The sequence below is a fragment of the Vanellus vanellus genome (assembly GCF_965231255.1).
Source record: "Vanellus vanellus genome assembly, chromosome: 5".
Classification (NCBI taxonomy): Eukaryota; Metazoa; Chordata; class Aves; order Charadriiformes; family Charadriidae; genus Vanellus; species Vanellus vanellus.
In genome coordinates, this window is record NC_138910.1 from 39,724,462 (window position 1) to 39,751,952 (window position 27,491).

The 27,491-nt window shown below is 42.2% G+C and overlaps 1 protein-coding gene across 1 annotated transcript; it reads right to left on the bottom strand.

The window, feature by feature from the left end:
* Positions 1 to 334: 334 nt before the first annotated feature.
* On the bottom strand, positions 335 to 17,788 carry ACADL (acyl-CoA dehydrogenase long chain). The gene is made up of 11 exons (XM_082483667.1): positions 17,617 to 17,788; positions 15,378 to 15,539; positions 12,419 to 12,556; positions 11,828 to 11,992; positions 10,795 to 10,861; positions 9,349 to 9,513; positions 8,563 to 8,664; positions 7,213 to 7,326; positions 5,071 to 5,198; positions 2,861 to 2,947; positions 335 to 1,024 (listed from the first exon to the last, which is right to left on the bottom strand). The coding sequence occupies exons 1-11, from the start codon at positions 17,688 to 17,690 to the stop codon at positions 931 to 933; spliced, it is 1,296 nt and encodes a 431-aa protein (XP_082339793.1). The 5' UTR covers positions 17,691 to 17,788; the 3' UTR covers positions 335 to 930.
* Positions 17,789 to 27,491: the final 9,703 nt, after the last annotated feature.

The following is a 27,491-nucleotide window of genomic DNA, read 5'->3' on the forward strand; positions in this document are numbered from 1 at the left end:
GCCGGGCGCGGCGGGAGGGGTAGGGCGGCGCGCGGAGGCGCCGGGGCCGTGAGGAGAGGGGATGGCGCCGAGCGCCCCGGGCAGCGTTGCTCCCCGCGGGAGTGAAGATATAACCCCCAGCATACATAAATAATTAAGAAAACCCCAAAATATCTTTTTTAGCTTTTTTTTTTTTATTAGGGATAACAACTTAGAAATATGTGAAAATATTCGCCATCATCATCACGGTCCCTCCCTCGAGATTTCCCCCCCCTCAGCCCTGAGGCGAACACGGGCACAGAGGAAGTGGCCCGGTTCTCCCTCGGGCTTTGCAGTAAGGCAGGCAGCCATGAGATTGCATAGAAGTGCTTTATTATGCTTTTCTGACCAAAGTGATTAAAATAAGGCATTCTGGGTTACATGTAAACAGGGAAGGCAGCGGCGGGCTCCCTCCCCGAGAGCAGGCGGTTGCTGCGCAGTGGGCAGGTGTACAGCAGCCATAGCAAGAGCTCCAAGTTCTACCTTGACATAGGGACACTTGTCAAGGGGAAACACAAATCTGGAGGTATATTAACATTTAACTTCTGCTTATTTGTTAAGAACATGGCTTCCCTGGAGAAGAGATTTGTTTCTGAAAAGCGACGTCAAGTCCTAAAGACCAAGCTGCCCATGATGTTCCAGATACAAAATTGCCCTTTACTACCAAAACTTTTGGAACCCAGAGAGTTACTCTGTGTCATCCAAAGATGTTTAAATTGAAAGTTCATTAAATATTAGATTATCCTGCATATGAGCACACTGTTGTTATTCTCACTTTTTTTAAATTGTGTCACTTCCTTGAAAGAATATGATACACTACATTCATTTTACTTACATTCTGATGTCTGATTTTGTGCCATATATTAATATAAAAGGATTCGGGGAGACTCTCCAAAGTAGTAAGCAACTGCCCTACTTGTCACTGACAATGTCTCTAGCAATAAGTTCCTTCATTATTTCATTGGTACCACCATAGATTGGCTGAACACGGGCATCCACAAAAGCTCTGAGGGGACAAAAAAAAAAAAAAAAAGAAACACAAAACAAAGAAAGATTAAAAACAACTCCTCAGAGTGGATATGGAATCAAAAGAAAAAGATACCGAGTTTTATCTTTGAATATCCCTCAATATTACCATTTTTAAAGAGGTTCACATTTTCAAAGAGGTTTCAACTAAAATATGTCACCTTTCTAAGGTACTGTGCCAAACGAGGGATTCAGTCAGTATCTCTTCCCTGTTTTTTTGTTTATATTGTAAAGTCTCCACTATTATCCCTCATTAAAGAAAAATAAAAATAAGCTTTACAAACCCAGACTCCTACTACTTCCCTCCCCCAATTCTTGTTCCCTTGTTTCCTCACATCACCTGAGCACTAACCCCACTCTAGACACCAAAGCCCCCATTCACCCGCCCCTATCCTGCAGAACAGCACGCCCGCATGAACTGCAAGACCCAGGTGCCTCACTGTTGTGAAAAAAACAACTTCTGCAGAGCCAAACTGATAGTTATCACAGTAATTTGCTCTAATGCCCTGGCTTGTCTGATCCTGTCAAGAGGATGGCTAACGGTGCTGTCAGTTCTTTGTTTGAGGTGGGACTCAAACACCTTGGGAGGCAAAGAAAGTGCCAACTGGTTTCACATCAGCTGGCTACAGCCAGTAGAACTGACACCAGCTCCAGCTCCATTTGGGCCAGCAGCTGAAGAGCTGCACACAGCCAAACCATTTCCATTCCCATGCTGGAACCGGCCCCAGTACATGCACAGCTGGTGACAGCACACAGGATGACAACAGTGTGCTTTTCCATCTTAATTCTGCTTCATTATACAGAGAGCAGCCCAAGAGCAACGCGGCATTCTCTGGAAACACACATGTTGCTGAACCATGGGTACAATAAAACCCTGTATGGACAACTACTGCACGCAGAGCTAAGCGGGGGTTTGAAGACACCCTGCACAGGGCTTGATGGCCTTCCTGTTTAGTAAGACAGGGTGCAGAACACTCACAAATTACACTCACTAAAAACATGTATTTAGAATTAAAAAAGAATCTAAATGTAATCAGTTAAAAAAAATCAGTTTATCTGCTTATGACAACTGCACAGCAGTCCTGGCTTTGCTATTTCTATTATCAGATTACCCCCCCCTTTTAGTTTTGGTGGGGTTTTTTTTTGTTGTTGTTGTTTGGTTTGTTTTGTTTTTAAAATAGAAGCAGCACCAAAAACTCTTAGTGTGGCAAATGGCACATATACAAAAGGAAACACACCTTCAGAGATAATACACAAGGAAATACATAAAGTAACCCCATAAATGTTCCTAAATTCATAAAGTAAGCAAAAAATTGGGACTGGCAAATTCCTCTTTCTACACATACATCTCTTAGCTTTCCCATTTAAAAAGGTGTAAGAGCTGAATGTAGCCCATCATGCTCTTGATGAGGCAATTTGTTATTTTGTGGTATGACACAAGATTTAGGCTGACCAACATGTTTTCTTTCCTTCATACATATGCGTTTAGTTTCATATTAAACATTCAAACTAGCTCCCCACATTTTTATTTTCATATTGCTTCTCTGGTTTTTCAATTAACATTTTCTCCTAGAAAAAGAAAATTTTGTGAAAAAATAGATAGTAATTGCTCAACAGCTTATGAATTATTTGGAGAACCAAAACAAAGTCTTCCTGCAGACATCTGTACAGTAGATTGCCTTTCAATAAACACAATGAGAAAAGGAACAGTAAATCAGAACTAACACAAAACAACTGACTAGAAGACGTAAAGGAAGTGCCTCATGTTACTTCAGTGGAAATCTTTCATCATTCAAGTCTGAAATGTTACACTTACTTTGCAATTGGATACTCCCACATGTACCCCCATCCTCCATGCAGTTGCACACACTGAGTAGCTATGCTGTTTTGGAGATCAGAACACCTTAAATGGTCAAAAAGAAATTTGTTTTTAGAAGGATGTTCTGCTGTGAAACATTACTAGAGATACAGATAAGTTAGCAAGACAAAAATATAACCAAACGTTTTAGTCTATATAACTGATCTTAAATGATGGCCATTAACATACTTTATAGTCTGAGGGACTTTCTTCTTCCTTCATGATTGGTAAGAAATAAATACTGTTCAATTTAACGTATTACAGATTTGTTCTCCTTATAGAAGAGCTTTCAGAGAAAGAAAGCTTTCAAAACAGACAAGCTTGTTTACCTTTCTTACAGGCCAAGAGATTTCTCTTGTAAAGCAGGTTGATACAGTCTCCTTTCTTACCAAATCCCTCAGCTTTGTCAAAAATTAACAGCATCACAGGCTTCATCCCTCACTCCCTCTAGCAACACACCAGCATGCTCTTTGAGTTTAACCATCACCTGGGGATAATTTCTTTTCCTCAATAGATTTTATAGTTTTTAATCCCCCCAAATAGTGTAATTCTTAAACAGGACTGCTCACTGCAAAATATGGATTTAACTGCCAAAGAAGATTTTAACTGCACTGAAAGTTCAAGCTAAAAGTTGAATAAATGAAAAAAAAACAAACTACTTTCTAAGCATACAACTTCCACAGCAGTAACAGAAGTAAATAAAATTATGATTAAAGTCAATTGCTTCTCATGGAAGAATGTAAGAATCCTTTTCTCCAAACCACCCCTTTCCATTTCTGCAAACCATCCCCTCAAATCCCTACAGTTTATCACACCAACTTTAAGTCTGCAGCAGTGAATTACTGCAACCGTCTTTCCTAAATACATTTTCAAATTAATTTAGGTATATAATACAACCTGTCACCATAGAATTTCATCAGATTAGAAAAGAGATGCATAAACTATGTTTTAAAATCCTTCAAAGCTCTAACTCAAGTCATTCACTGTACAGAAGGTTTGAAATGAATTAATTGGAGATAGTCTTCTGAAACATTAGGGAATAAAGCAATTGTACATTCAAGCATTTTCTAGATCATCTAAGGTAGTTTTATGGAAAGGAGTCACCAGGACTCTATTAGGGAAAGCGGAAATCCACAACAAATTGTGGCATTAAATAGTTGGGAGGGTGGGGGAGTTTCAAATGCCTTGCTTCGGGAAATTTGTTGAGAAAGTAAGGCTACATATCTGAGCTGGCACTAGTTGGTTCCTCCTCCTCAAAACTGAATGCCTCTGCTTATGTACCTGGTACTGGTAGGTAATCAGTGCCAGGAATAGCACTCAATCAAAATCAAAATCCTCCCTTTCATTGTAAATATTTTTTTTCTGGATCCCCTTAATATTCTCTGCTCATTTCCTCTATACGTATTTTTAAAAGTCTGTAAACCTGTTCATCTTCCATAAAATTATTTGTCTGATGTACTTTTTCTTGCCTTCCCATCTTTGCAAGCAAAATAAAACTATACAAATTCGTGTGCCACTATCTTAGATGCTTCTACTTATTATCCGGCTTTCTTTGGTTAAACTTAACATATAACACCACCAAGTACGGGGAAAGGGAGGAGTTCTGGCCAATAAAGGAAAGCACTGTTTAGTCTCAGTTACAGCAATAGCTGTAGCCAACTATTTCTTCTCAAACCCAGATAACTTCAAAAACTGGCTGGGTCAAACAGCTATTGCTAAGTAACGTTAACTAAGAGGTATCATATGGGCTTCAAATAAACTTGTGCTTTTAGAAAACCAACACCACCACCACCCTCCCCCCAAAACACCCAACAACAATTTGCTACAGTAAAATGTAAGTGTTCGCCTAAATACCAATGAAGTACTCACTTTTACTTGAAGCTAAAGCTGAGACCTGATCTTATTATTAATAGAAGCCTATTTTAAAAGCAGGATGTTATTTTGAAATTGATCTATTTAACCAACATGGGTTTTCAATGTAACTAAGATTTTTTATTGACTATATGACTAAAGTTAAAGCTAGAGGTCTCTAGTAGAAGCTGACAATTTTATTATTAATCAGACAGTAATTTTATCTTTTCATTACATCTGAACAGTTCAGTGTTTTTATCATTTCACTCCTGTCAAGATCATGCAAGTAACACTTCCAAATTACTTTAACCACATACCAATACTTTGCCATAGAAGCTGTGGAGGAGTCCAGGCGTTTATCTGCATGCAGCTGCAAACAGTTGTCCATAAAAGCTCGGCCCACGCAAATCTGTGTTTTCATTTCTGCCAACTTGTGCTGTACCGTCTTATTTTGGAAGTGGATAGAGGAGGCAGAGGAAGAAAGAGCAGAAGCAGTACAGTTTTTAAGTGAAATTTGAAATAGAAAATAGAGCATTTTCTAGAAGGATTTCTGTTAGAAATCACCATTTCAAACAACTTTGGTGCTGTACACCAGAAGACAGCTTACCTTCCATACAATTATGTCTTTACCAATCTTATTAGAGAAAATTACTGCCCTTTACTTCTCAAGACCAACTCAAAACATGACCTTAAGAGAAAAAACCCAAGAGCCTGAAAACAAATTCCTAGAGAGCGAAAAGTAGGAGGCACTGGGTGCTCTGTCACACTCAGCTCCCTCTTGTGGGCAAGTGTCCTTTCAACTTTGTAGAGCCACTAATTTCCTGAATTAATAACTTTTCATCATCTATTGAATGCTTTTTCTATGCATTCAGTTCTTCAGAGTTTAAGTTGTATGCAAAGAGACACAACCAAAAACAAAGGAAATTTTAGACTATCAGAATTTTTTTCAACACTGAGTTCTGTCACATTGGAAATGAGTTTCTAGATAGAAGAGGTAAAATCCATCGCTAAGGTTACGTAAAACCAGACCAGGCAAGCATTCAACCATATTTTCTTGTAATTCTGGTAGGGATGTGAGAAAAACACTATGCAGTAACAAAGTTTTTCTGATCTCACAGCTCTAAAATTGTATATAAAGAAATCTTGCTCCCCTTAACAATAAATATAATAGGCCAGTCTACTACTAGAAAGATTTGATTTCATACACTGGACTGTGGCATGACTAAATTAATTAAGCAAGGGAGAGCTCTAATTAGAAAGGATTTTTGATTATATACATGTTCTAGCCATCAGCAGCAAAAAAGAAACTGAAAAGGTATGCAAGAATGGATTACTTTGGGAAAATATAATGCACTATCAAGTTTATGAAGTAAATTCCATCTGTAATTGCAGATTTCTGAATATTATCTTTAAAAACAGATGAGGATCATAATTTCCTGAAAGACACCTAGCATTCCAGCCTCTAAATGGCCCAATTCTGCTGCTATTCACAATTAAATATTTGGTTTTGACAAAGGAAGTCTCAAGACTTAGGGGATTATTTTCTTTTTTTAATTATTTCAAAAGTATATTAAAAAAAAAAAAAAAAAAAGAGAGGCAGCAAACATCCTCTAACCCATATGAGTCACTTCTATAAACCAAACATGCAGGAGCTTGGCCTGCTTCAGCCTGAACAACTAATGTGGTTTTCAGGAAAATTGCTTTCCATGATATTGTGATGTAACAACATCTGTTTTATGACTGCAACTAAAGAGCATAGGCATAAACGTCTCGAAATATGATTAACTACCACTGTCAGGAGTGAGGTATGCTCACAGAGAATGACCCAACAGTTTTATGTGCAGTCACAAATATCCAGCTAGCTGCTACCTGAGGAACCTCATTACAATATCCATAAAGCTGGATACAAACACCTCTGCAGGTATTCAGGCAGCAAGGTCACTGCTTGGGAACCCCCATCAACATCAGCCTCAAAGTTCATTTTTCTGCAATGTACTATGTGCAGAGGAACGCAGTACCTGCACATACACCAAGCTCTTCTGTAGGATTCCAGGCAGATACAGAAATACATGCAGGTGTAACAGACCCTGTGATTAGGACTTCTGACAGTAAAATGCAAGCCTAAGAGCAACAAGGTAATTTTTCTTCATCAGCAGCAAAAAGCCAGTATAGTTTCTGCCTGCGTATTTCACTTCCAAAAGCAGCACTGCTGGGAAGTATCTAACGGAATTATAAAATTCATACATTAAGGCTTCTGTCATGTTGTTTTTATTATTTTTGTTTTTCAAAAATGAACAATGGGCATGGAGGCAAACAACAGCCACAGTCCAACAGCAAAACCTGCACAAATAGTCCTTTGAAGACAGTCAGTGATTTTCATTTGCTCACTATTTTACCTACACAGATGTAAAGCAAAGGCACACTGGAACATATATACAAGTCGCTCAGTTCAAACTCACCTGCAAGTGTGCAATTGTCTTCCCAAAAGCTTTTCTTTGCTTCACATAATTCCTTGTTTCTTCAAACATGAATTCACAACTGGCAAGAGCCATATCAGCAATTAGCAGTCTTTCCTTTTGAAACACAAATTATGGAATCCAGTTGAATTAGTCCTACATTTTCTCTGTATCAGAGGCACAATTGGGACACAGATGTTCAGTGTTGTTCATTAAGGGAGGGGGACAGAGGTCCCACTAAGTACCAAACCAGACACACTGCATTACTGAAATTAATGAGCGGGACAAATGCCTTGCTGCCTGAAGCTCACTTTTAAGTCTTTTCCAGGGTAATGTTCTACCACAATGACTCAAAAAATAGCTATAAATCAACCACAGGACTCATACTGACAGAAAAATTCACATAAAATTCTGTTTCAATTATTGATTTTCACTGCTTAGTTTAAACAACTGTATTTAACAATTTCAATAGGACAACTCTAGAAAAAACAAAACCTACGAAAACCTAGCTGCTTTTTCCTTCCTCCTAACATGCTGAAAAACAGAAACTAAGTATAGAGCAATTACTTCTAGAACAACTGAAATCATCTGATGCGTCGTGTTGAACCTGTTCATGAGTGCATCTATTTCTTTAAAGCAGTAAAAGATTTCCTTTGATCAGGTTTCATGTTTACTCGCAGTATAAAATTAAACACAATCCCTACCACATGAGGCAAACACAAAGCCATTGTTTTGACAAAGCACAGTCACGTTTTAAAAAGCCACATTACCTCTTTGTCCTCCCAAATAATTCCAAAATTTCATAAACTAAGTCGTAAACTGTTATTTCCACTAGTAAGGTATTTTGGGAACTAAACAATTTATTTACTTTGCTATATGGACAGAGATCCTCATATCTTTAACACGCTTCTACTGGTAGAAGAGCTAGAACAGCAGTGCTTGCTTGTTACTTTAAAGAGAATGCCAAATGCAGAGACCTCCAAGCTATATTTAATTTACTAAGCAAAGTAGTTCCATGCTAGAAGTATACAAGAAAACGGTGGTATTTTCTATTAAATACACTACCCTTGGGTTCTTCAATAGCTGGCTTGTTGATTAAGGGACCTAGCTTTGAGCTGGTGGGATATCAACATTTTTACCAACGTCCAAAGAACTGCACTTTTAGCACGAGGAACTGTGTACTTCAGTTAAAAAGCAGCAGTATCAGCACAGTGTTAACTACAGACAGCCTGGTTCTGAGCCCAAGGTGGCTTCCCACAATACATGATCTTCAAGACTAAGACAGATCCTTGCAATGACAGAAATTGTCTCTGTGTTCTTCCTACAGACAGCAAACACTCACATTCCTCTTACCTGAGGAAGCTCTGCCATCAGATAATAGAAGCCTTTGTTCTCTTTTCCAAGCAAGGCACTGGCTGGCAACCGCACATCTTCGAAAAACAGCTCTGCTGTGTCCTAAGAGGATTTTAAATGCAACAGTTTATAGCCTGACATTCTCATCTCTTCATTCCACTTTTGCCCCATTTTTTTTTTCTTGCTATTGTACACTTTGACTTGAAATCATAGAATCATTTATGCTGGAAGGGCCCTCCAGAGGTAATCTAATTTATCTCCTACTCAAAGCAGTTCTAACAAAGCAAGCAGCTGAGGGCCTCGTCCAGTTCTGCTTTCCAAAGCTCCAAAGATGAAGGCTCCACAAACTCTCTGGGCCCCTGTTCTAGTGTTTGATTACTTCTATGGCGAGTTTTTTTTCTTAATACATTAAGGAAAATTTTAAGTAGGTAACTGGTGTCCCTTGCCACTCTCCCTTTCCCTGTGCTCCTCTAAGAAGAATCTGGCTCCACCATCTCTACAGCCAACCATTAGGCAGCTGAAGACATCAATAAGATCCTGTCCTTCCAGGCTTCTTCAGAGCGAGCAAAACCACCTTCCTCAGCCTCTCCTTGCACATCACAGGCTTCAGACTTCCATTGGCACACTCCGCATACGTACTTTGTGTATATATCATTTGTGCTCTAAAGCCTAGGAACCAGAATAGCACCACAGTTCCATTCTATATTTATTTAGCTAGCGCTCGGCATTAAGTGGTTTTTAGATTTCCTCCAAGTCTATTACATGTTAGGGGTTGCATGAACTCACTTGAGCTTTCAGGCCAATTTTGTTCAGCTTGCGTCCTTTGATGAAACCTTTTGTTCCATTTTCCACCAGAAAAAGGCTGATCCCATGAGCAGGAGATCGGGCCTCCCGGTTTGTAACGGCAACCACAATCACTACATCACTCATCCAACCATTAGTGATGAATACCTGTAAAAAAGTGCAACTTGGAGTAAAGAAAACAAGCTAGATGGATAAAAGTTAGAACAGATCATCAAGCAGCAGAAAAAAATTGCATTGACACTTTCACAGGTGAACTGAAAGGCAAGGTTTAAGTATCCAGAATTTCTGAATTAAATGCTTTGGAAAAAGGTCTATTAAAGTAGGAATTAATTTGAAAAGGATTGCATGAGTCAGAAGTATGAAGTTCAAGAATGCACAGGTCTGTTTCTTTTGTCTGTCCCATCGTAAAGAAGGAATATAGCATCAAATGAACACAGAGGTTCTCTTCCTAGAAATCAAATTAGCAAGGTATAACATGCAAAACTATTAATGGCTTCTTGTCACAATTGCTTACTATAATCCTGGAGAATGGCTCATGAACATGACAAAGTGATCCATCTTCACTCCAGCAAAAAAAAAAAAAAAAAGAGCTATCTGTCCTGCTTGGCTTCAATTGTGCAGCATGAGCAAGTATCCTTTTGAACACCTGTATATGCATGTTTGCTTGCATACATTCTCACATTCTCTGCTTGCACAAATTCTGCTAAGGCCAGAAGTCTCTATCAGTACCATGTTATCAGCAAGAGTACAAAGAAAGAGAGGGGACAGAGCAGATTAAGACATTTCATAGCTTTAAAATAAAAAAAATAAAAAAAAAAAAAACAAACACCACCTGTTGAACCCACACTTGCATTTGAACACTGTTTCTCCCTCCTTTCTTTTATATTACGGCAATGAAAGAAGAGATTAAGGCTGCCAACTTTGCAACAGCCTGAAAACACACACAGAGCACCTGATGCAGTTGAGGGTTTTTTTGCCTAACATGACCAGCAGGCTCCTGAATAAAGATTCCACAGCTTGCATTGTGGCAACAAAAGTTTTTACTCAGGCCACAGAAGATTTCACAGGAGTAGTATATATATTTTGTTTTTCAACCTCAGTACTAAAACCAGCCCTGGTCCTGTTTACGCTATGCAGGATGCTAGGGGTTTTTTGCCCCCCTTTTCTTGCCACTTTAAGGGAAAATAGGCCTTTTGATATTTTAAAGCTACAAAAAGAACCTTCTCAAGGCCTTCCATAAATTGCCAGAAATGTTTAAGTCCTATTAAAAAAGTAACTGGGGAAAAAAAAAAAAAACACGACATAACCCACAAAAAAAACAAAAGTAAAAGGACTGGGGGGAGATACTAGCAGTGGTGTGCATGCTTCACTGTCTAAATGCATTCAGTTTCCAAAGCCTTTGAGCACTACATAGGTCTGTTCACTTACCTTACTCCCATTAAGAATCCAGTCAGTTCCATCTTTTTTTGCATATGTTCGTACTCCCTGCAAGTCACTAAAACGAAATTCGAAGAGGTCCTTCAAGAAACCATTTCAGAAGCTGCAATTTGTATCTTGAATTTTACCCAGCATAAAGTAATGTAGATTTTATACTATACAGGCATAGGCTCAGTGAAAACACATACGAGGAGAGTGAAACACAGCAAAATAGCTTAGAGCACAACACAGAAACCACAAACATGCTGTGGAAAGGGATGATAAATCTATGCAATTGTACAAGAGCATGAGGTCCCATTTTAATGTATCTGCTTGTGGAATGTGGTATAACACACCACTGAATCCAACGGGTCAGCATCCCCTCACGCCAATATGCCTCTCATGACAAACGCCAGACAAAACCACATCCTCTAAGTAGGCTCAATGCTGATCAGGAGGCTCTGTAAAAAGCCACTGGCAACATCTACCATTTGCAGGAGCATGACACCAACAGGTTTTGCTCTTCACCTGTTCCTCTCTGTTTTGGAAACTGGCCAGATCAACTGTGTCTGCTCCAAACATGTGCTGTCTGCTCTTCAATAATGATGGGCAAGGAGGGACATTTCTCTATTTGAAAGGATTCAGAGGAAAGAAAATGAGGTGTTCTGTTCCACAACAAAAGCTAATAGTAAAGTCAAGCCCTCTTTACCGAGGTACATAATTTTCTTCTTACTATGTTTCATACTAAAAGTACATTCACATGACAAGCAAGTTAGTAACTATAAACTCAGACTATAAACACAAATAGAAAGCATATTTGCCCACAGTGGGACAATACAGAAATTGATTCTGAGCAACTATCTTGAAATGACAAAGCTGTAATAAGGTACTCTATAAGTAACAGGTTTTTTTGCGATCCTACTTAATCTCAGATATTGTCTAGTCACTAAAGCGACGGTATAACCAGAAGGCTCAGAATTTTTTTCACTGACAAATCAATAGAGAGCACATAATGGCAAGACCATTGTTTCAATATTTAGCTTACCTGCCAGCCCCAGGTTCTGTCATGGCGATAGCTCCAATACACTTGCCTGCAACCATTCGAGGGATAAAGTGTTTAATCTGTTCTTCAGAGCCATAGTTTGCAATATAGGGCATGACTATATCTGAATGAAGGCTGAATCCTGGACCTGTACAGTTAACATACATCCTTGGGGAAAAAAAAAATAGTTAATAAAAAAATGTAAACATTGAACTTTACACCATTACAACATAGACCTAACGATGAAGAAAGCCACACCACGCAGAAGTCTCAGACAACCTGAGCTTATGGCACTAGTACTGTTATTTACACAATGTACTTTCACAACGAAATGAATATATAACCTACCAGCCTAACAAAAATGGTTCCCCAACTGCAAAGTCTTAACAGTGGAGCACAATGACATTTGTCACTTAAACAATCATCCAACATACTTAAACCAGGAAGGATTTACATAGGTCTGAACTATCCCTTCCATGAGAAAGATAAAACCATTTTCTGTAAGCAAACATATTCCATAATGAGGGCATCTTATGAAAAAAAAAATCTCTTGATAATATCACTGAAATTTTTCCTGAAGCATCTAGTACTTACTGTTCCTCCCAGACAATGGCTGAAGAGAGAATATCTGCTCCAATGCCTCCATGTTTTTCAGCAATAGCAACACCCAGCAAACCCTGCTGTCCAGCCTTCTCCCAGAGCTCCCTGCTCACCTGGCCGTCCTTCTCCCATCTGAAAAACAAACACAAGAACAGTCATACATTAAAACCCCCATGTGCTACTGTTTATTTATCATGGCTGGTGCTTCACACTAGAACACCTGCAGCCAGGTTTCACTGCATACGAAGAGATTTTCAGTCTCACTAGCAGAAAACGCGTAGGGTACACAGACAACTATATTTCGCAGCTAAGAAGCAGTCACTTAGTAATCAGTTGTCTATTCTTCAAGTCCACCAATACCACTGGCATTACCGTGGCACCAACTGTGTAACGAGTTTGAACACCTGCTTCCAGCATTTAACCTGACCTCTCCTTAAGACTTGTTATGAAAGGCAGTGCTGCCTATGGGTCCAAGTACCAGACTGGTATTTAGAAGATTTAGCCACAACCATCTGGATAATTACAAGCAGGTCTTTATCTTCCTGACATTCCATTTTCCCCGCATACAAAATAGGTATAACACATCAGTATCTTCTGTGAAAGATTTCAACTCTAACAATGAGAACGGCTTTATAAGAACCAAGCGTTAACACATTAGTCACTTTTATATAAAAATCAGTCCCTGTGCACTTATTACAAGTCAGTACTGTATTTTGGTAAATTATTGCATTTTGGTAAATTACTGCTTTAACGTGGTTTAAGTTTGTAGACAGTTGAGGCTTATCTGCTGACAGTTTGCAAACATTAGTATCACAGAAATGGCTTATTCTTGGAAAAAGAGTGCCGCTGTATGGAGTTTGCCAACTCAATAGAAGTTGGATGGCCATCAATGGCCCAGGTGTTTGGGGGTTTTTTTTTTGGTCTTTTTTTAAAAACCACAATTTAAAAATTATATCATAGACAGATTATATAGAGACATTCCTCTGACACACCTGTGTGCAGCAGAGCTATACCATGGCACTTTATCCACAGTTAATCATGTACCTTATGCTACATATTTAAGCTCATTTCCAGTGTAGGAGCAGAAGCTCTGGGAATCTTAAACAAATCTCTCTCGTGACCCCCTTTGCATTTGTCCCCCCACTGTCAGGGCCATTCCAGTCTCTACTTCATCCATCACCAAAGCTTCTCCTCCTCACAATAATCCACAACTGCATTCACTGATGCCAAATTAGTCTCTTCACATCAGCCCAGCCAATTAATATACTATGCCTGAAGCCTCCCTGTTTACTTGAAAGGTGTGAGAACAGAATGGTTCATAGGTCGCTGAAGTGATGCAAGAACACAAGTCCAACTTGTTCCAGTCTCTCTAGGAAATTGTTGTGTCAGCAAGCTAGCAAACAGGATCTTCAGTAACCTCCAGCAGAGTCACTACCTGTTCACAAACCTGCACTAGAAGTCGTTCTAACAAAAGATGAGGGAAAACATCTGTTTTTGTGGACAGAATATAACTGTACAGTGGAAAAGCATACTCCTTGGAGGTCACGGTTTGAGGATGAAAAAAAACCCTGATGCAAACTGTTTCCATTGCCTCCTGCTGTTCATTTTTGCCCCTGAGCCACAACACCCCACCCACTCAATTGTGCTGTCTCAACTGTTTGTGGATACACACTGTGAGCTACATCAGGAAACTCATCTAACAGCGTGATTTAAGAGTAAGCCCTTCGCTACCCCCCCGGTGTTTTCACAGGAATGTTTTTCAAGTAAAGTAAAATTTAAGACACTACTGCAGCTTAACACTTTCTGTTCAAAAACATGTTCCAAGTTCATTTATTTTCTTTCCCTAACTATAACATGACTGGATATAGCTAAAATAAGGACAAAACACACCCTCCAGCTCTAGTTCAGTGGAAGTACGATGCTTCTACTCTGCACAGAAGACCACACATATTCCCACAGAAGCAAAAGACAGAAATTTGAACAAAGATATTTTGTGCAAGTTCTTGGCAACACATAATCCAGCTTACTATCCTAGGCATACTGTATTTACAAAATATACTGCAACGTAACAGGACAGGGAACTGCTGGAGAGAATCCAGCGAAGAGCAACTAAGATGATTAAGGGCTTGGAGCATCTGCCTTATGAGGAAAGGCTGAGAGAGCTGGGACTCTTTAGCCTGGAGAAGAGAAGGCTGAGGGGAGACTTTATTAATACTTGTAAGTATCTAAAGGGTGGGTTGAAGGAGGATGGAGCCAGACTCTTTTCAATGGTTCCCAGTGACAGAACGAGGGGCAATGGGCACAAGTTAGAACACAGGAAGTTCCGTTCAAATACACGGAAACACTTCTTTACGGTGAGGGTGACAGAGCACTGGCACAGGCTGCCCAGGGAGGTTGTGGAGTCCCCTTCTCTGGAGATTTTCAAGACCCGCCTGGATGCAGTCCTGAGTAATGTGCTCTAGACAATCCTGCTTTAGCAGGGGAGTTGGACTAGATGTTCTCTAGAGGTCCCTTCCAACTCTGAAAATTCCGTGATTCTGTAACCCTGACACGTTAATGCTTTTTTGTATGACAGCAGTACAATAGCGTGGGAACTGAACTGTGCCCCTAACTCTATCCCCAAGACATCGGTGTAAAGAGTTAATACCTACAAGCAGGGATACTTTTGCTCTGCAAACTGCATTTGTCTGCTCATAGGCCTAAGACAAGGATGTCTGATCACCTACACTGGAGATGAAAAAAGGCAGTGAATTTTGATTATGTGTGATTTTTTTTTTCCACTTATGATTCTCATAGGCAGGTTTGTTTTAATTGAATAAATTTGAAATAGAAAACTTGTATATGAAACAAGTATCCTGTTTATCCTGTCATATTAAAAGTAACATCCCAAAAAGCATTTTGTGTCAAAAATGCGTATTATTTGGCAAACCAGAATGTTTAAGAGGTATCTTACTCTGTGTGAAAAGGCAGCACTTCTTCCTGAAAGAACTTCCTGGCACTCTCCCTGAAGATGTCATGATCTGATGAGAAGATCCTCCGAGTGCCTATATCAACCAAACTTTTAGCTGAAGATGGTTCTGGGCGCTTTGTGCCATGCTGTTCAGTTTGCAGAGGACTAAAAAAGACAAGTGAAAGCATCTGTTAGGACACAGGCACCTTCATTTACATAACTCTTTTAAAAGAACGGAAACACCTGTGATGTTAAACATAGTTCACATCCCAAGTCTAGCACACTCTTAGGTCCAAAGGATACCTACGATAAATATAAAGATCTAACACACACTGTACTTCACTGGGCTGTGAAAGGAGGTAAAGCAAGACTAGTTTGTCTGTAATGCTTCAAATAAATTAAAAACAATAATAATACGTACATGGCTAAGACGATAAAGTTCTGTTCGTTAGAGATGCTAAAAACCATCACTGCCTTTTTGCCCTGCCACACAAGCTCCAAAATGCAATTCAGCTCAATTTAAACAGGAGTAACTTTTTGAACAAGTAAACTTTTTTGTGTGTTTTGTTCATTTTGTACCCACCCCCAGATGTCCGAAAATTGCAAATCCACGACATTGAAAATTCACACACTCAAAATAAAAGCAAGTACAACATGGATTTCCACACTCTGAGGGCTGTATTATACTCTGCATTATCACATATACTTGCATATTTCTAACCTCGAAAATAAGACTTTCTAATTCCTTCTAACTTTCAGTATTTTTGTTGTACAGGAAGGCTAATCCTCCCAAAACTCTAACAAAAAGATATGTAAAAATAAAATGCTTAATTAACAAAACATTGAAACAGTGGTAAATGTCAGTAGTTGAAACCACACAAGTAAAGTATAATCACATAATAACAAGGAAGTGTTTAAAGCTTTTATAGAAGATTAGAATGTCAACAATGACATACTACTTTAGGGCTGAAATGAAAATTTCTTTCTGATATTTATGCATTGGGTTCTTTGACTTGTTTTTATTTTCTTGCCACAAAACATTCAAAATTATAAATACCGAGCTGAGCTACATCAAAATGAAAAAGCATTTGCTGTTCCTTTCTCAAACTATTTTGTTCATCTCAGCTCCTCCACACCAGTTTTGCAGCACGGCGCAACCATTGTGTGCAGTTCCACAGAGCTTTGCTGAGCCTACACTTATTTACTCTATTACCGAGATGAAGGTCTTCATTTACTACCACACGAAGTTACTCACGCTCTTCCTGGTGCAAGGGAGTCAACGTCCCCGAAACGCAGACTATTTATTTCTAGTGATATTTGGAAGAAATGGGCTACTGCAACTTGCTTGATCAGTATTTTGTACCCTCAAACACAGCCTTCCCACGCTACGCACACAGTAACCCTCCCAAAAGCTCCACCTTATTTTCAAAGCTGTTTACGATGATATTGCGCTTTATTTAAAACCGCGTTTTCATCTAATTGTGGCTCACGGCGCACAGGGAAGGGCCGGGCTGCTCCTTCACACCAACCACAGCCCCAAGAGCCACGGCTCCAAGGTCGGAGGCGACGTGAGGAAGCTCCCGCTCCCCGAAGCCCCCCTTCCCCGAGCCCCAGCACCCTGCTGCCAGGGGCCTAAGGGTGACCGGGATGCCCGGGCAAGGACGTCCTCGGCCCATCACCTGCTGCCACCGCGGGACTCGGCGTCCCCCGAGCGCCGACTGAAAGTGGGGCAAAGGTCGGACCCGTCACGGGGGATGCGCCGGGGCTCCCGAGCCTGCCGGGCCCAGGGGGCTCAGTGACCTGCCGGGCCCAGGCCGTAGCCCCGGGCCCTGGCCTCTCACCCAGACCCCAGCTGCCTCCTGTGAAGGGGGCACAGGCACACACGTATACACACACGCCTATATACACATACACTCCTGTGCCTATAGCCTATATACACACGTATACAGAGCGCGCGCACATACACACCCTTCTACAAATATACACAGATGTACACACCCACCACATATACACACCACCTGTACATATAGCACGTGCAACCCCCACGAACACATACCCACCCCCACACAGGCGGGCAGACACATACACGCCCTTACGCGGAGAGGCGCACACCCACCCTCACAGTGCGCCCCGACGGGTCCCCCAGACACAGGCGCTCAGGTACCCCCCGCCCTGCCACCGGCGCCTCAACCACCCCCTACCCCGGCCATGCCCACCAACACCGGCCCTGCGCCCCGCTAACCTGGCCTGGGCAGAGAAGGGCCGGGGGCCGGCGGCCCGCAACAAGCCGCGCAGGCGGAGGAGCCGCGCCGCCATCTTACGCCGCGGCAGGACAGGGTGGGAGCAGTAACGTGCGGGGCGGCACCGTCGCTAAAACCCGCGGCGGGCGGAGGCAGTGCGGTCATCGCCCCGTCACGGCGCCGTGTTGTAAGGGCTGCGGGCCGGTCACGCTATCGCCACTTTGTTATTATCGTTTTCTTTCCGGGTCGTTTAGTGGGCATCTTCCCGGCTCCCTCAGCGCTGCTCCTCTCCTCACCCGGCGTGGCGAGTGGAGGGATTTCTGCTGCCCCAAAGCCTCTCTCGCAACTCGCATCCCTGCTTGCTCCTTCCTACGATTACAAATCCTTTGTAATACAGCGGGGCTTACAACAGGATTATGATGAAACGTCTGCATTATTATTATTTTTCTAACGTAGTTTCGAAATCACGTCACGGAGGGGAGCAGGAACAAAGGCGGCTCAGGCGCGCCCAGGCAGGGTGAGGTGGCCGCCAGGAGGAAGGGGATTACGCATTCGGGGTTATTGGTGTGATGGCGCTGGGCCTGAGCCGCTGCCAGCTTTGCCGTGGCTCCGTCCTCCCCACCTTAGGGGCAGCAGCAGCGGGGGCGTTCCCTCAGGGACGGGGTTGTCACCCTTCCCCGGGTCGGCAGGCCGACTTTTGGGGGGGGGGGGCTGACGCCCCCAACCCCGGCGAGGGACCGGGTAGATGGGGGGGAAGCTGAGCTCCCCTCCCCTCAAGGCTGCTCCCGGCGGTGGGGGCTGGGAAGGCGCCGCCGGGCCCGGCAGCGCCCCTCAGCGGCCACTTTGGCGGCATCGCTGCCGCCGCGGGCCCCCGCCGTTCCCCGCGAGAAAACTACCCCACGGCCTGATGTCGGTGGCTTTTAATTTCCGGAACCTGCACACCAAAACCTTTTCGCACTTTTTTCTTTTTCTTTTTTTTTTTTTGGGGGGGGGGGGGGTGGGGTGGGGTGGGAGGGGGGCGCCTTCCTAAAGAAGGTGTTCTATGCTTATTATGTGCAGGGGCTTTCCAAAGGGTGGAGAGGAGAGAGCATTACTTACTGGAAGAGAAAATCACTGGAGATGGGGGGAAAGGATAAAGAGGTAATAGTGTGCTGGCAGCCCTTACTCCCTTTGTCTGGTGCAGTGGCTGTGCCGCATGGGGCACTGCCCTGATGGGTAATGCTCTCCCAAGTCGACCATTTGGGAAAGTTTTGAGCTGTAGATGGGTATTTTTCACTGAGAAAGGCGCTCCTATCATCTTCCTTCACCAACAAAACCCTGAGATACAAACTGACTAGAAAATAGATGTTACCAGTCATCACTGTGGTGAGGATTGGGTTAAAACGGTACGCGGTCCCCATCAATGGGATTTTATATGCTTTCCTCACTCCCCGCGTGTTGTTGGGGAACCTTCAGGCGTTACCTTTCGGCGTCATGAGGTGGCACAAAAATCGTAAACAAACAGTGAGTTTTGAGCCTTGATGTTTGTTGAGAAATAAAACAAAAGCTGAAAAGCGGATTGTGATGCCTCAAAGCACAAAGCCGATCGGCCCAGAACGATTTAAAAATCTTGTCATTTTAAAACTAATAATTTACTGGGAGGTGAATTGTACATAATCTGTTGAGATAATTCTCATATATTGATCCATAGTCTAAGCCTGTTGTAATGTTTTTTCAGCAGATTAAAAAAATCTTTCTTTTGATCCGTCCCATTTTCAGCTATAGTGTTCCTACACCGTAAGCCAGAAGATGGCACTACAGGAATAGCTATTGCTATAGATGGGCCTGCCTGAAAGGAGCCTTGCCTCTCCAAGGATAAATGTGTTTTCAGTGTGACATACTGGCAATGCAGAGAACTGGCTGTCTGTACTTGCAGCCGGAAGCACCCGTGTTACAAAACCAGTTGCAGTCTGAAAACTTGTACTATTGTTTTCCATTTGGGAGTCTGATCTCATATCAGAGTAGGTGGGAGGGAACCATGCAGGGCAGTTGAGAGGAAAGAAGTAAAACAGACTTTGGTGGGAATTACTGAATCTGGGTACCCAGAGGTAAGATTTGGGCATCCTTACAAGGTCCCATCAGGTAGGGCCTCCTAAGGGGTGCCCTCCTTGGGCTGTCATAGGCTCCAGGGTGAGCCCAGCACCTTGGTCTCAGGTCTGTTAGCAGGCAGGAGGCTGACAGGGAGATTTGCATTCCCGGGGATGCCCTGCTCACCCAGTTTACAGTCTTTGTGGCTTTGTTGAAGCAAGAAGATCTGGCAGGACATATCCCATCACCCACGCACAGGGTAAAGTGATAAGGGAGTTGAGAGATGGTAGATACTGCCCTAAGCCACAGAAAATCAAACTTTGTCCAGGTTTCAAGTATCAATTCCTGGGATCAGGAAATGCCTCAAACAGACAGCCGCAAACAGATTGACGTTTTTCATACCAGGTTTTTTGGGACTAAGGGTGGTTGTAAAAAATTGGACATTAAGATCAATGGGGTTTGGGGTTTTTTTTTGCATGTGCTTGCAGAAAACAGAGTAGAAATAAATACTGCAGCAGGACAGAAAGTTCAAATGCGTTGTTGGCCTCCTTTCTAGATGCTGATTCCAGTTTGGGATTGTGCTTTTCTTACAGCCTAATGGGACTTTACAGAGACACAGCATAGCCAAGGTTAAGTGACAGTGGCATACCCCTTCCTAGCACAGTCTGGTCCCTGCACCTCCATGCCTCGTGTGGGCATAGTCACAGGATGAGTCTCTAATTCTGATTCTCCCCCTGTTCATGGTGATGCTTTCTCTTTGTTATGATCATCTCCCATACCAGTAAACGGCCTGCCCATCCTTCCTGACCTCTGTTATGGGTGGCTCAGGAGAGGGATATGGCTTGCCGTATGTTATTGGGTGTAAATTTTCCCAAATTAGTAGCTCTCACGCTCTCATATTGTGTGGCTAGTGGTAGACTTTTTCCTTTGAGACTCCAAACTGCTAGAGATCACAGTATCACACAGTATCACTTTGCCATCTCTTATTCCCACTGCAAGTAAAAGAAATTTTAAAGGAACTGGGCAAAAAAATATCATTGCGTGCGTTTTTTTCTGTCAAATAAGTCACCTACAACTTTCCATGTGTATTCCTGAGCTGGGACATCATTAGTTCTATTACGTCCGCAGCAGCATCTGTTGCTCTGGAAGAATGTTATCCTCCAGGGTTAGGTGTGTTGGATTTGGTTTTGATAACAGATAACTCAATGTGAAAAACTATCAGTTAATGTGCAGCCCTTGGATGCAAATGTCCTAATTTTTCTCAGAGCTTTTCCTGTGCCATTGGCATGTACTTGGCTTTTAAATAATTTTTGATATCCAAGGTACAAATCTGAAGTGAAAGAACTGCTTATAGGTATGTTCTTCTTGGGTGACCAGTCATTCAAAAGAGATCCTCTGACATCTGATAAACACCACGTACAAGCCCTGAAGGTGATTTCTGCCAGATGGATGTCTCTGTATTTGGATAATAGAGACTCCTGTTAAAAGAGCTATGGTTGTGTGTATGCCTCTGTCTCACTAGATGTGTTGGTGATACTGTCTGTAAAGCCAAGCTGCAGGATCTGACCAGAAATTTTGAAAACGCTACAAGGCACAGCACTGACCCCTCTCACAAAGCACTTTATCCTCTTTTAAGGCTTTCAGTCTGTGTTGCAAAGAGTGCATCCAACTATTCATGTCTGATATGAATAGCCTAGAGGTTTGGTTTCTGAGTAGGTTATTTAAAGCTTATGTGCTGTCTTCTTTCAGGAAGAACCCAGGTGCCAATTTAGCACGTCTGCCCATCAGGGGACCTGCATGTTCTTCGTCCAAATTTTTATGTTGGCATTATAGTTCAGGGCAAACTAGAATAAGACGCAGAGCTCTCAGCTTACTTCTCCCTTGATATGTGACTCTCCTTAGTGTGCCTTTGCATGGGGTCACACAGTGTTAGTCATGTGGGTGCAAGACGATGTGACAGAAAGAGACGGGCTGCAGCTGATGTGCATGCCTTCAAGTGGGCCTCCTCAGGGCATGGGCCCCTAGCTACCAGCTCTCGTTCCTGGCGAAGCACCACAATCATTCTTTTGTGCTCTCACCACATGTGGCATATAGGCACACTGCTACCAGGAGAGCCAGCTCCTTCAGTGGGTGCCTTGAATCATCAGAGAGATGCCACAGCCTTCCAAGACCTGCATGTGAGGTCCAGTGATAGCTGGGTATTGGCAAGGAGAGGGACATGGGACTGAAGTGTGTGAGTCTCATGAGCTGAGAATGTGACTTGGCAGTCCTGAAGATGATGGTGGCAGGTGATCTTTCACTATGGGACAAGATTTTGTTTTCCCAGGTCTTTTTAACATGAAACTTCAAACTATGATGTTTAAAAAGGATTGCCAATCTAGGATGCTGGCCTGAAGTCTGTGCCGGCGTGTCTTTGTTCATTGGATAGCTGTCAGTCATTTTCAGCTTGTGGCAGTACTGATTTGGAGCAGGACGGTATGAATTGCTCAGTAAATTATGTCAAAATCACTTCTACCAAAGCTCAAGAAGAGCAACTGTATCATGGAGCACTCCCAGTAAAGATGAAAGTTACAGACTGAAGTCCTGGTTTCCTCTGTAGGGAAAATTTGTTAAGTCTGGTACCAAAAAGGGAAACTTCAGCTACTCAGGTGTTCATCAGTCTGTGTTCACTTTAAGGTGTGGCACAGGATAAAAGTTCTCAAAGATCATAGAATCATGAAGTGGTTTAGGTTGGAAGGGACCTTAAAGATCATCTAATTCCAACCTCCCTGCCATAAGCAGGCACAACTCCCACTAGACCATGTTGCTCAAAGCCCCATCCAGCCTGGCCTTGAACACTTCCAGGGATGGGGCCTCCACAACTTCTCTGGGCAACCTGTTCCAGTACCTCACCACCCTCAGAGTGAAAAATTTCTTCCTAATATCTAGTCTTAATGTACACTCTTCCAGTTTGAACTCATTACCCCTTGTCCTATCACTACATGCCCTTGTAAAAAGTCCCTCTCCAGTTTTCTTGTAGGTGCCCTTCAGATACTGGAAAGCTGCTATAAGGTCTTCCTGGAGCCTTCTCTTCTCCAGGCTGAACAACCCCAACTCTCTCAGCCTGTCTTCATAGAGGAGGTGCTCCAGCCCTCTGATCATCTTGGTGGCCCTCCTCTGGACCTGCTCCAACAGGTCCATGTCCTTTTATGTTGAGTGCTCCAGAGCTGGATGCAATATTCCAGGTGGGGTCTCACGAGAGCAGAGTAGAGGGGCAGAATGACCTTCCTTGACCTGCTGGCCACGCTTCTTTTGATGCAGCCCAGGATACAGTTGGCTTTCTGGGCTGCAAGTGCACATTGCCTGCTCATGTTGAGCTTCTCATCAACCAACACCCACAAGTCCTTCTCCTCAGGGCTGTTCTCAATCCATTCTCCACCCAGCCTGTATTTGTGCTTGGGATTTCCCCAACCCACATGCAGGACCTTGCACTTGGTCTTGTTGAACTTCATGAAGTTCTCAGAGGCCCACCTCTCAGGCCTGTCCAGGTCCCTCTGGATGGCATCCCTCCAGTGTGTCAACCGCTCCACACAGCTTGGTGTCATCAGCAAACTTGCTGAGGGTGCACTCAATCCCAACATCCATGTCACCAACAAAGATGTTAAATGAAGAATGCAAAATTTCAGCAAAGTTTGTCCCTTGATCAGAGCTGTTGTCCTATGTTGTCCTGCAAACCATTAAATATGTGTTTAATTTTCAAGTAACAGAGATCAGAGCAGCAGGTTGTGAATATAAAAGGCACATAAAGGCATTCACTGAACACAGCAGACGGTAATATACTTAAGGTATTGCTGAAGGTTGAAAGTATTGTGTGAAACAGGGCTGTGCAAATATGGCATCATCTCCCAGAAAAGGGCTACTCCCTGTATGTGTAATGGGTATTGTATTTGTATCAGGATGAAAATATGCTTGTGTGCTTTTTATTATATCAGAATCAAAATGAATGGCATCCTGTGTGGTGGCAATAAGCACTTCCAATAGTATTTTAAAGTGTCTCTGTTAAAGCAATATCAATGCTTACAGTTTCAGACTTCATGTTTGTTATTTGTTTGGTATTTGGGAGAAGGCTGCTCCATTTGGCAGGTTTAATAGAGCTCAAATGATAAAGTTAACACTGAGATCCATCCTCATGAACCACTCTTTCTCTCCAAGTGCCAAGTAACTTTGATGCTAGGGTTTCCTAATCCTAAATTCTGTAGCTTTTCTACTCTTTAACATAGTTTTTTATGTGCAGAATACATACGTATTATTTCAACACTTTTTTTTTCAGTTAACAATCACTGGGGGTTTGGATGCAGGAGCTCTAACGAGCTGTCACCATTTCCTCCACAGATCTTCAGCTGAAATCTAGCCTAACTCAGTCATTAACCACAGACTTCCCCACCAATTCAGTGTTGGTGTTATGAAAGGAGTTTGAAGGGACTTGGTTTCAGCTTGTAGAATGAACTTATTCCTATGCTTTGTGCTAATTGTGTTAGACACAGAGACCAGGAGCTGTTGATCAGCCATGGCTGTACCTGTTAGTCCAGGCAAATAGAAAAGTTTTCTTATGCCCAGTGTCCCAGTTTAGCAACGGCCTGGGAGAGAATTGGTGAGTATGTAAAAGAGTAGCACCAAATTTGGCAGAAATGGTGTGATGGAAGCTACTACCGAAGTGAGCAAATTAATGTAATGGGGAAAGAGGGATTTCTTTAACAGATGCTTTGCTGCTTTCAAGAACTTGAAATAGCTGAGCATGACCCTTGCACAGGTGTAGATGTTGAGCTCAGAGAATGTAGAAAGGTATGCTGGGATGGTTGCATTACCACTGTGGCGATTAGTAAGGTTGCCTTGTGATTGTAGGGCTGTACTCTGCGCTTGTGTAGAGAGTGGTCTGTCTTCTTTGCGTGGCTTGTTTCACAATCTTAGTGAGCTTGCCAAGAAGGTAGCTAAGTCCTGCTCATCTGAAAATATGTTCTTGCTGTGTGTGGTGTGGCCTACATGGATTCAACTAATTGCTGGTTTTTATTGCATCAAGGATGTGCAAGAGATACAGTAATAACATCAACCCTTGCTCGAAAGATCAGATGTGTTCCTTGATGACTAAGGAAGAGACTGAAGGAAACCTCCTAAGTTAAACAAAGGCAAATGTGTTTTATTTGTTGTCTTCTAAAAACACACTTAGCTTTTGAGATAAACAGGAATGTTACAGATGAGAAACTCTGAATTGAAACCACTTTTTAAACTAATGAGGCAGTTAATAAGCACTGTCATTTGCATGGAGGAGAACAAGCTGAAAAATGGTAGTGCTCCGTATAGCATGGAGTAAAAAATAGATCACTTTTTGTCTCACAAAGAGCCAAAGAAAGTACCTTCCTAAAAAAAACAGTCTGGAGAGCTGATATTTGGAAAGATAAAAGAGAACTTATTTTGTTTTTCTGTCTCTGAATCAATAGAGCTGAGGAGTGTAAAACCCAAAGAATAAGCGTAAAATGCCCATCCCCAATTCCCATGGAGTACCAGGTGCACATGGCATGTTACCATATGTGTTGTGTTGTTCCTTGAACCATACCCAGTTTAGGATGTGCACGTCTTCTGTAACTAGAGTGTAGGAAGCAATTAATGCATTTTACCCTGAAGGAGGTGTAGTTTTCTCTTATTTTTGCTGGGGCTTTTGGGATTAAGTGGAGCATGTGTTTGCCTGAGCCCTGGAAAAGAGTTTTGTTAATGGAGGCTGAGAGCCTGGAAAGAGGAGCTTCCCCTCAGAGAAAACAGACCTTTTATGAGTCTTGAGTACCAGGAACGCTGAAAAACAGTCTAGAAACTTTGCTTACTTTGGGAAGTAGATCTCTACGCTATTCTGTACTTTAATGATGAGATGGATGGCAATTTCTTTTTTTTTTTAGTGGCTATTTTAAGGTCTTATTCTGTCATAATTTCTTGTAAGGCTTTAAAACTGATCCACAGGCACTCTGTAGCCTCTCTTCAAGCATTTAATACTATGTGGTGTCCCCTGACACACTAAACTTAATGCAGGGTGGATGGGGTTATGTTGTTAGGACTAGCTAATTAGCTAGGTTGTAGGAAGCTAAATACCACCATCCTCACTGTAGCTGTGGGCAGAGATAATCACTGTCATGCTGCTTTGAAGTGTATGCAGAGGATGCAAAATGAAGGAAACATCCGATAGGGGTTTCTGTGATAATATAGTCTAACCTTTGAGGTTGTGAATGTTGTGCTATATTGACCTTCCTACAAGCTATACCTGACTGTAGGTTTTATTCAGTATTTTCTCTGTCTTTACATCTTGCTGTGAAAAGTGAAGTGTGGCTATGCTGTAGAGATTTTTAAACAGAAACTCATGCAGCTGTGCCAGTTCCAGAAAGGGCTTTGAATTAAATAATACTTTTACTCTGAAAAGGAACTTTCTTTTTTTCAGTTGGTCTTACCACAAGGCTACTTCCCTGCAGTACAAACGTTCTGTGGCTCCCAACTGCAAGTCTATATGAAATGTGAATTGAGTTTCAAGTCCAAAAGCCCCCCCATGTTATTGGCTTGTTTTTCCTAAAATGTAACAAATTATGGGTGATTTCTTTCTTCACCTTCTCACTTCTAAGCCTGCTTCACAAGTTTCATGGCAATCATAAGAGAGAGAGATTTACTCTTCTCATTCCACATGAAGCCTGGGGTTCACTTATGTTCCTTTGGTCCTTGTAGGTCCTTTGGCCCTGGGAAAATAACCTCAAGTGTGGCCAGGCTTGGTAAGGCAGAAGCAGTGTTATGCACTCCTCCTCACTTCTGATTCTCTTAAGCGTCTGCCTTCATGGAAAATGGATGTGACCTGTACTACATCGCACTGTCCTGCTAGGTATGCTCAAAAGAGGTTGGAAATTGTTCAAATCTGTGTGCTCTGATGTAGACCAGAGGCACAGCAGTCTGTCCCTTTTGCTGCCTGGCATACAACAGGGAGGTGAGAAAGGAAAAGGTCAGCAGAGAGAACAGTGCACCAAGGAGAAATGCTTCAGATGGCTGTAGGGAACATAACTGAGGAGCCACTGGGGTGCTGCTTTTGTCATTGGCTTTCTCAAGACTTTGTGCTGTCCATCTGTCCTGGTCCCTCCCTAAACATGTTCCTCATTGCCCAGTTTCACTCATGAGACCATGAAGAGGCCAAGTGAGCTTCAGTGGATGTTTGTGAGGTTGGGCAGGAGCTGAATACCCTTGGAGCCATACTGCTGGAATTCGCCCTGTGACATTTCTCCATGCCTAAATGCCCTTTCTCCAGCAGAAGACTGTACACTCTTAAGGGAATAAACAATGTGTGTAAACCATGGAGACACAGTAAAAATGAATTTGTCTGTTTAAAATCATTGTGGCAAATAATAATTATCATCACTGTTTCTTTTGACCAACGTGAACAGTACCTCTTGAAATACCTTTCGTGCTGCTGAGGAAATATGCACATGCATTTTTATTGCTTTTATCAATCTCCCTCATTCATTTCTTAGTGCAAAGGCCTTTCCACAGGATTGGCAATAGCCTTTCTTTTACAACAAACAGTTTGATTTATGAGTATTACTACCCATCATTGCTACATTGGTGGAGAAATGAAATGGTTATGAACTAATCTATACTGTCCTCCCAAACTATAGATTTTGGTAATGGGAAGTTCAGTTTAATGCTCTAACAAACCGTGATCTGATATGTATTGTGACAATTAATCTAGAATGAAGATGGTGAAATTTTACTTTTTCAGCAACATTTCAGATTTCATTTTGAAGTAAACATAAGT

Bases quoted from the DNA above. Each gene is read 5' to 3' on its own strand.
- ACADL (XM_082483667.1), bottom strand. From the start codon at position 17,690: ATGGCGGCGCGGCTCCTCCGCCTGCGCGGCTTGTTGCGGGCCGCCGGC. The intron at 12,557-15,377 runs GTAAGATACCTC...TTTGTTTTTCAG, and splicing joins GTGCTGCCTTTTCACACAGA to ATGGGAGAAGGACGGCCAGG. The intron at 8,665-9,348 runs GTGAGTTCATGC...AAATCCTCTTAG, and splicing joins AAATTGGCCTGAAAGCTCAA to GACACAGCAGAGCTGTTTTT.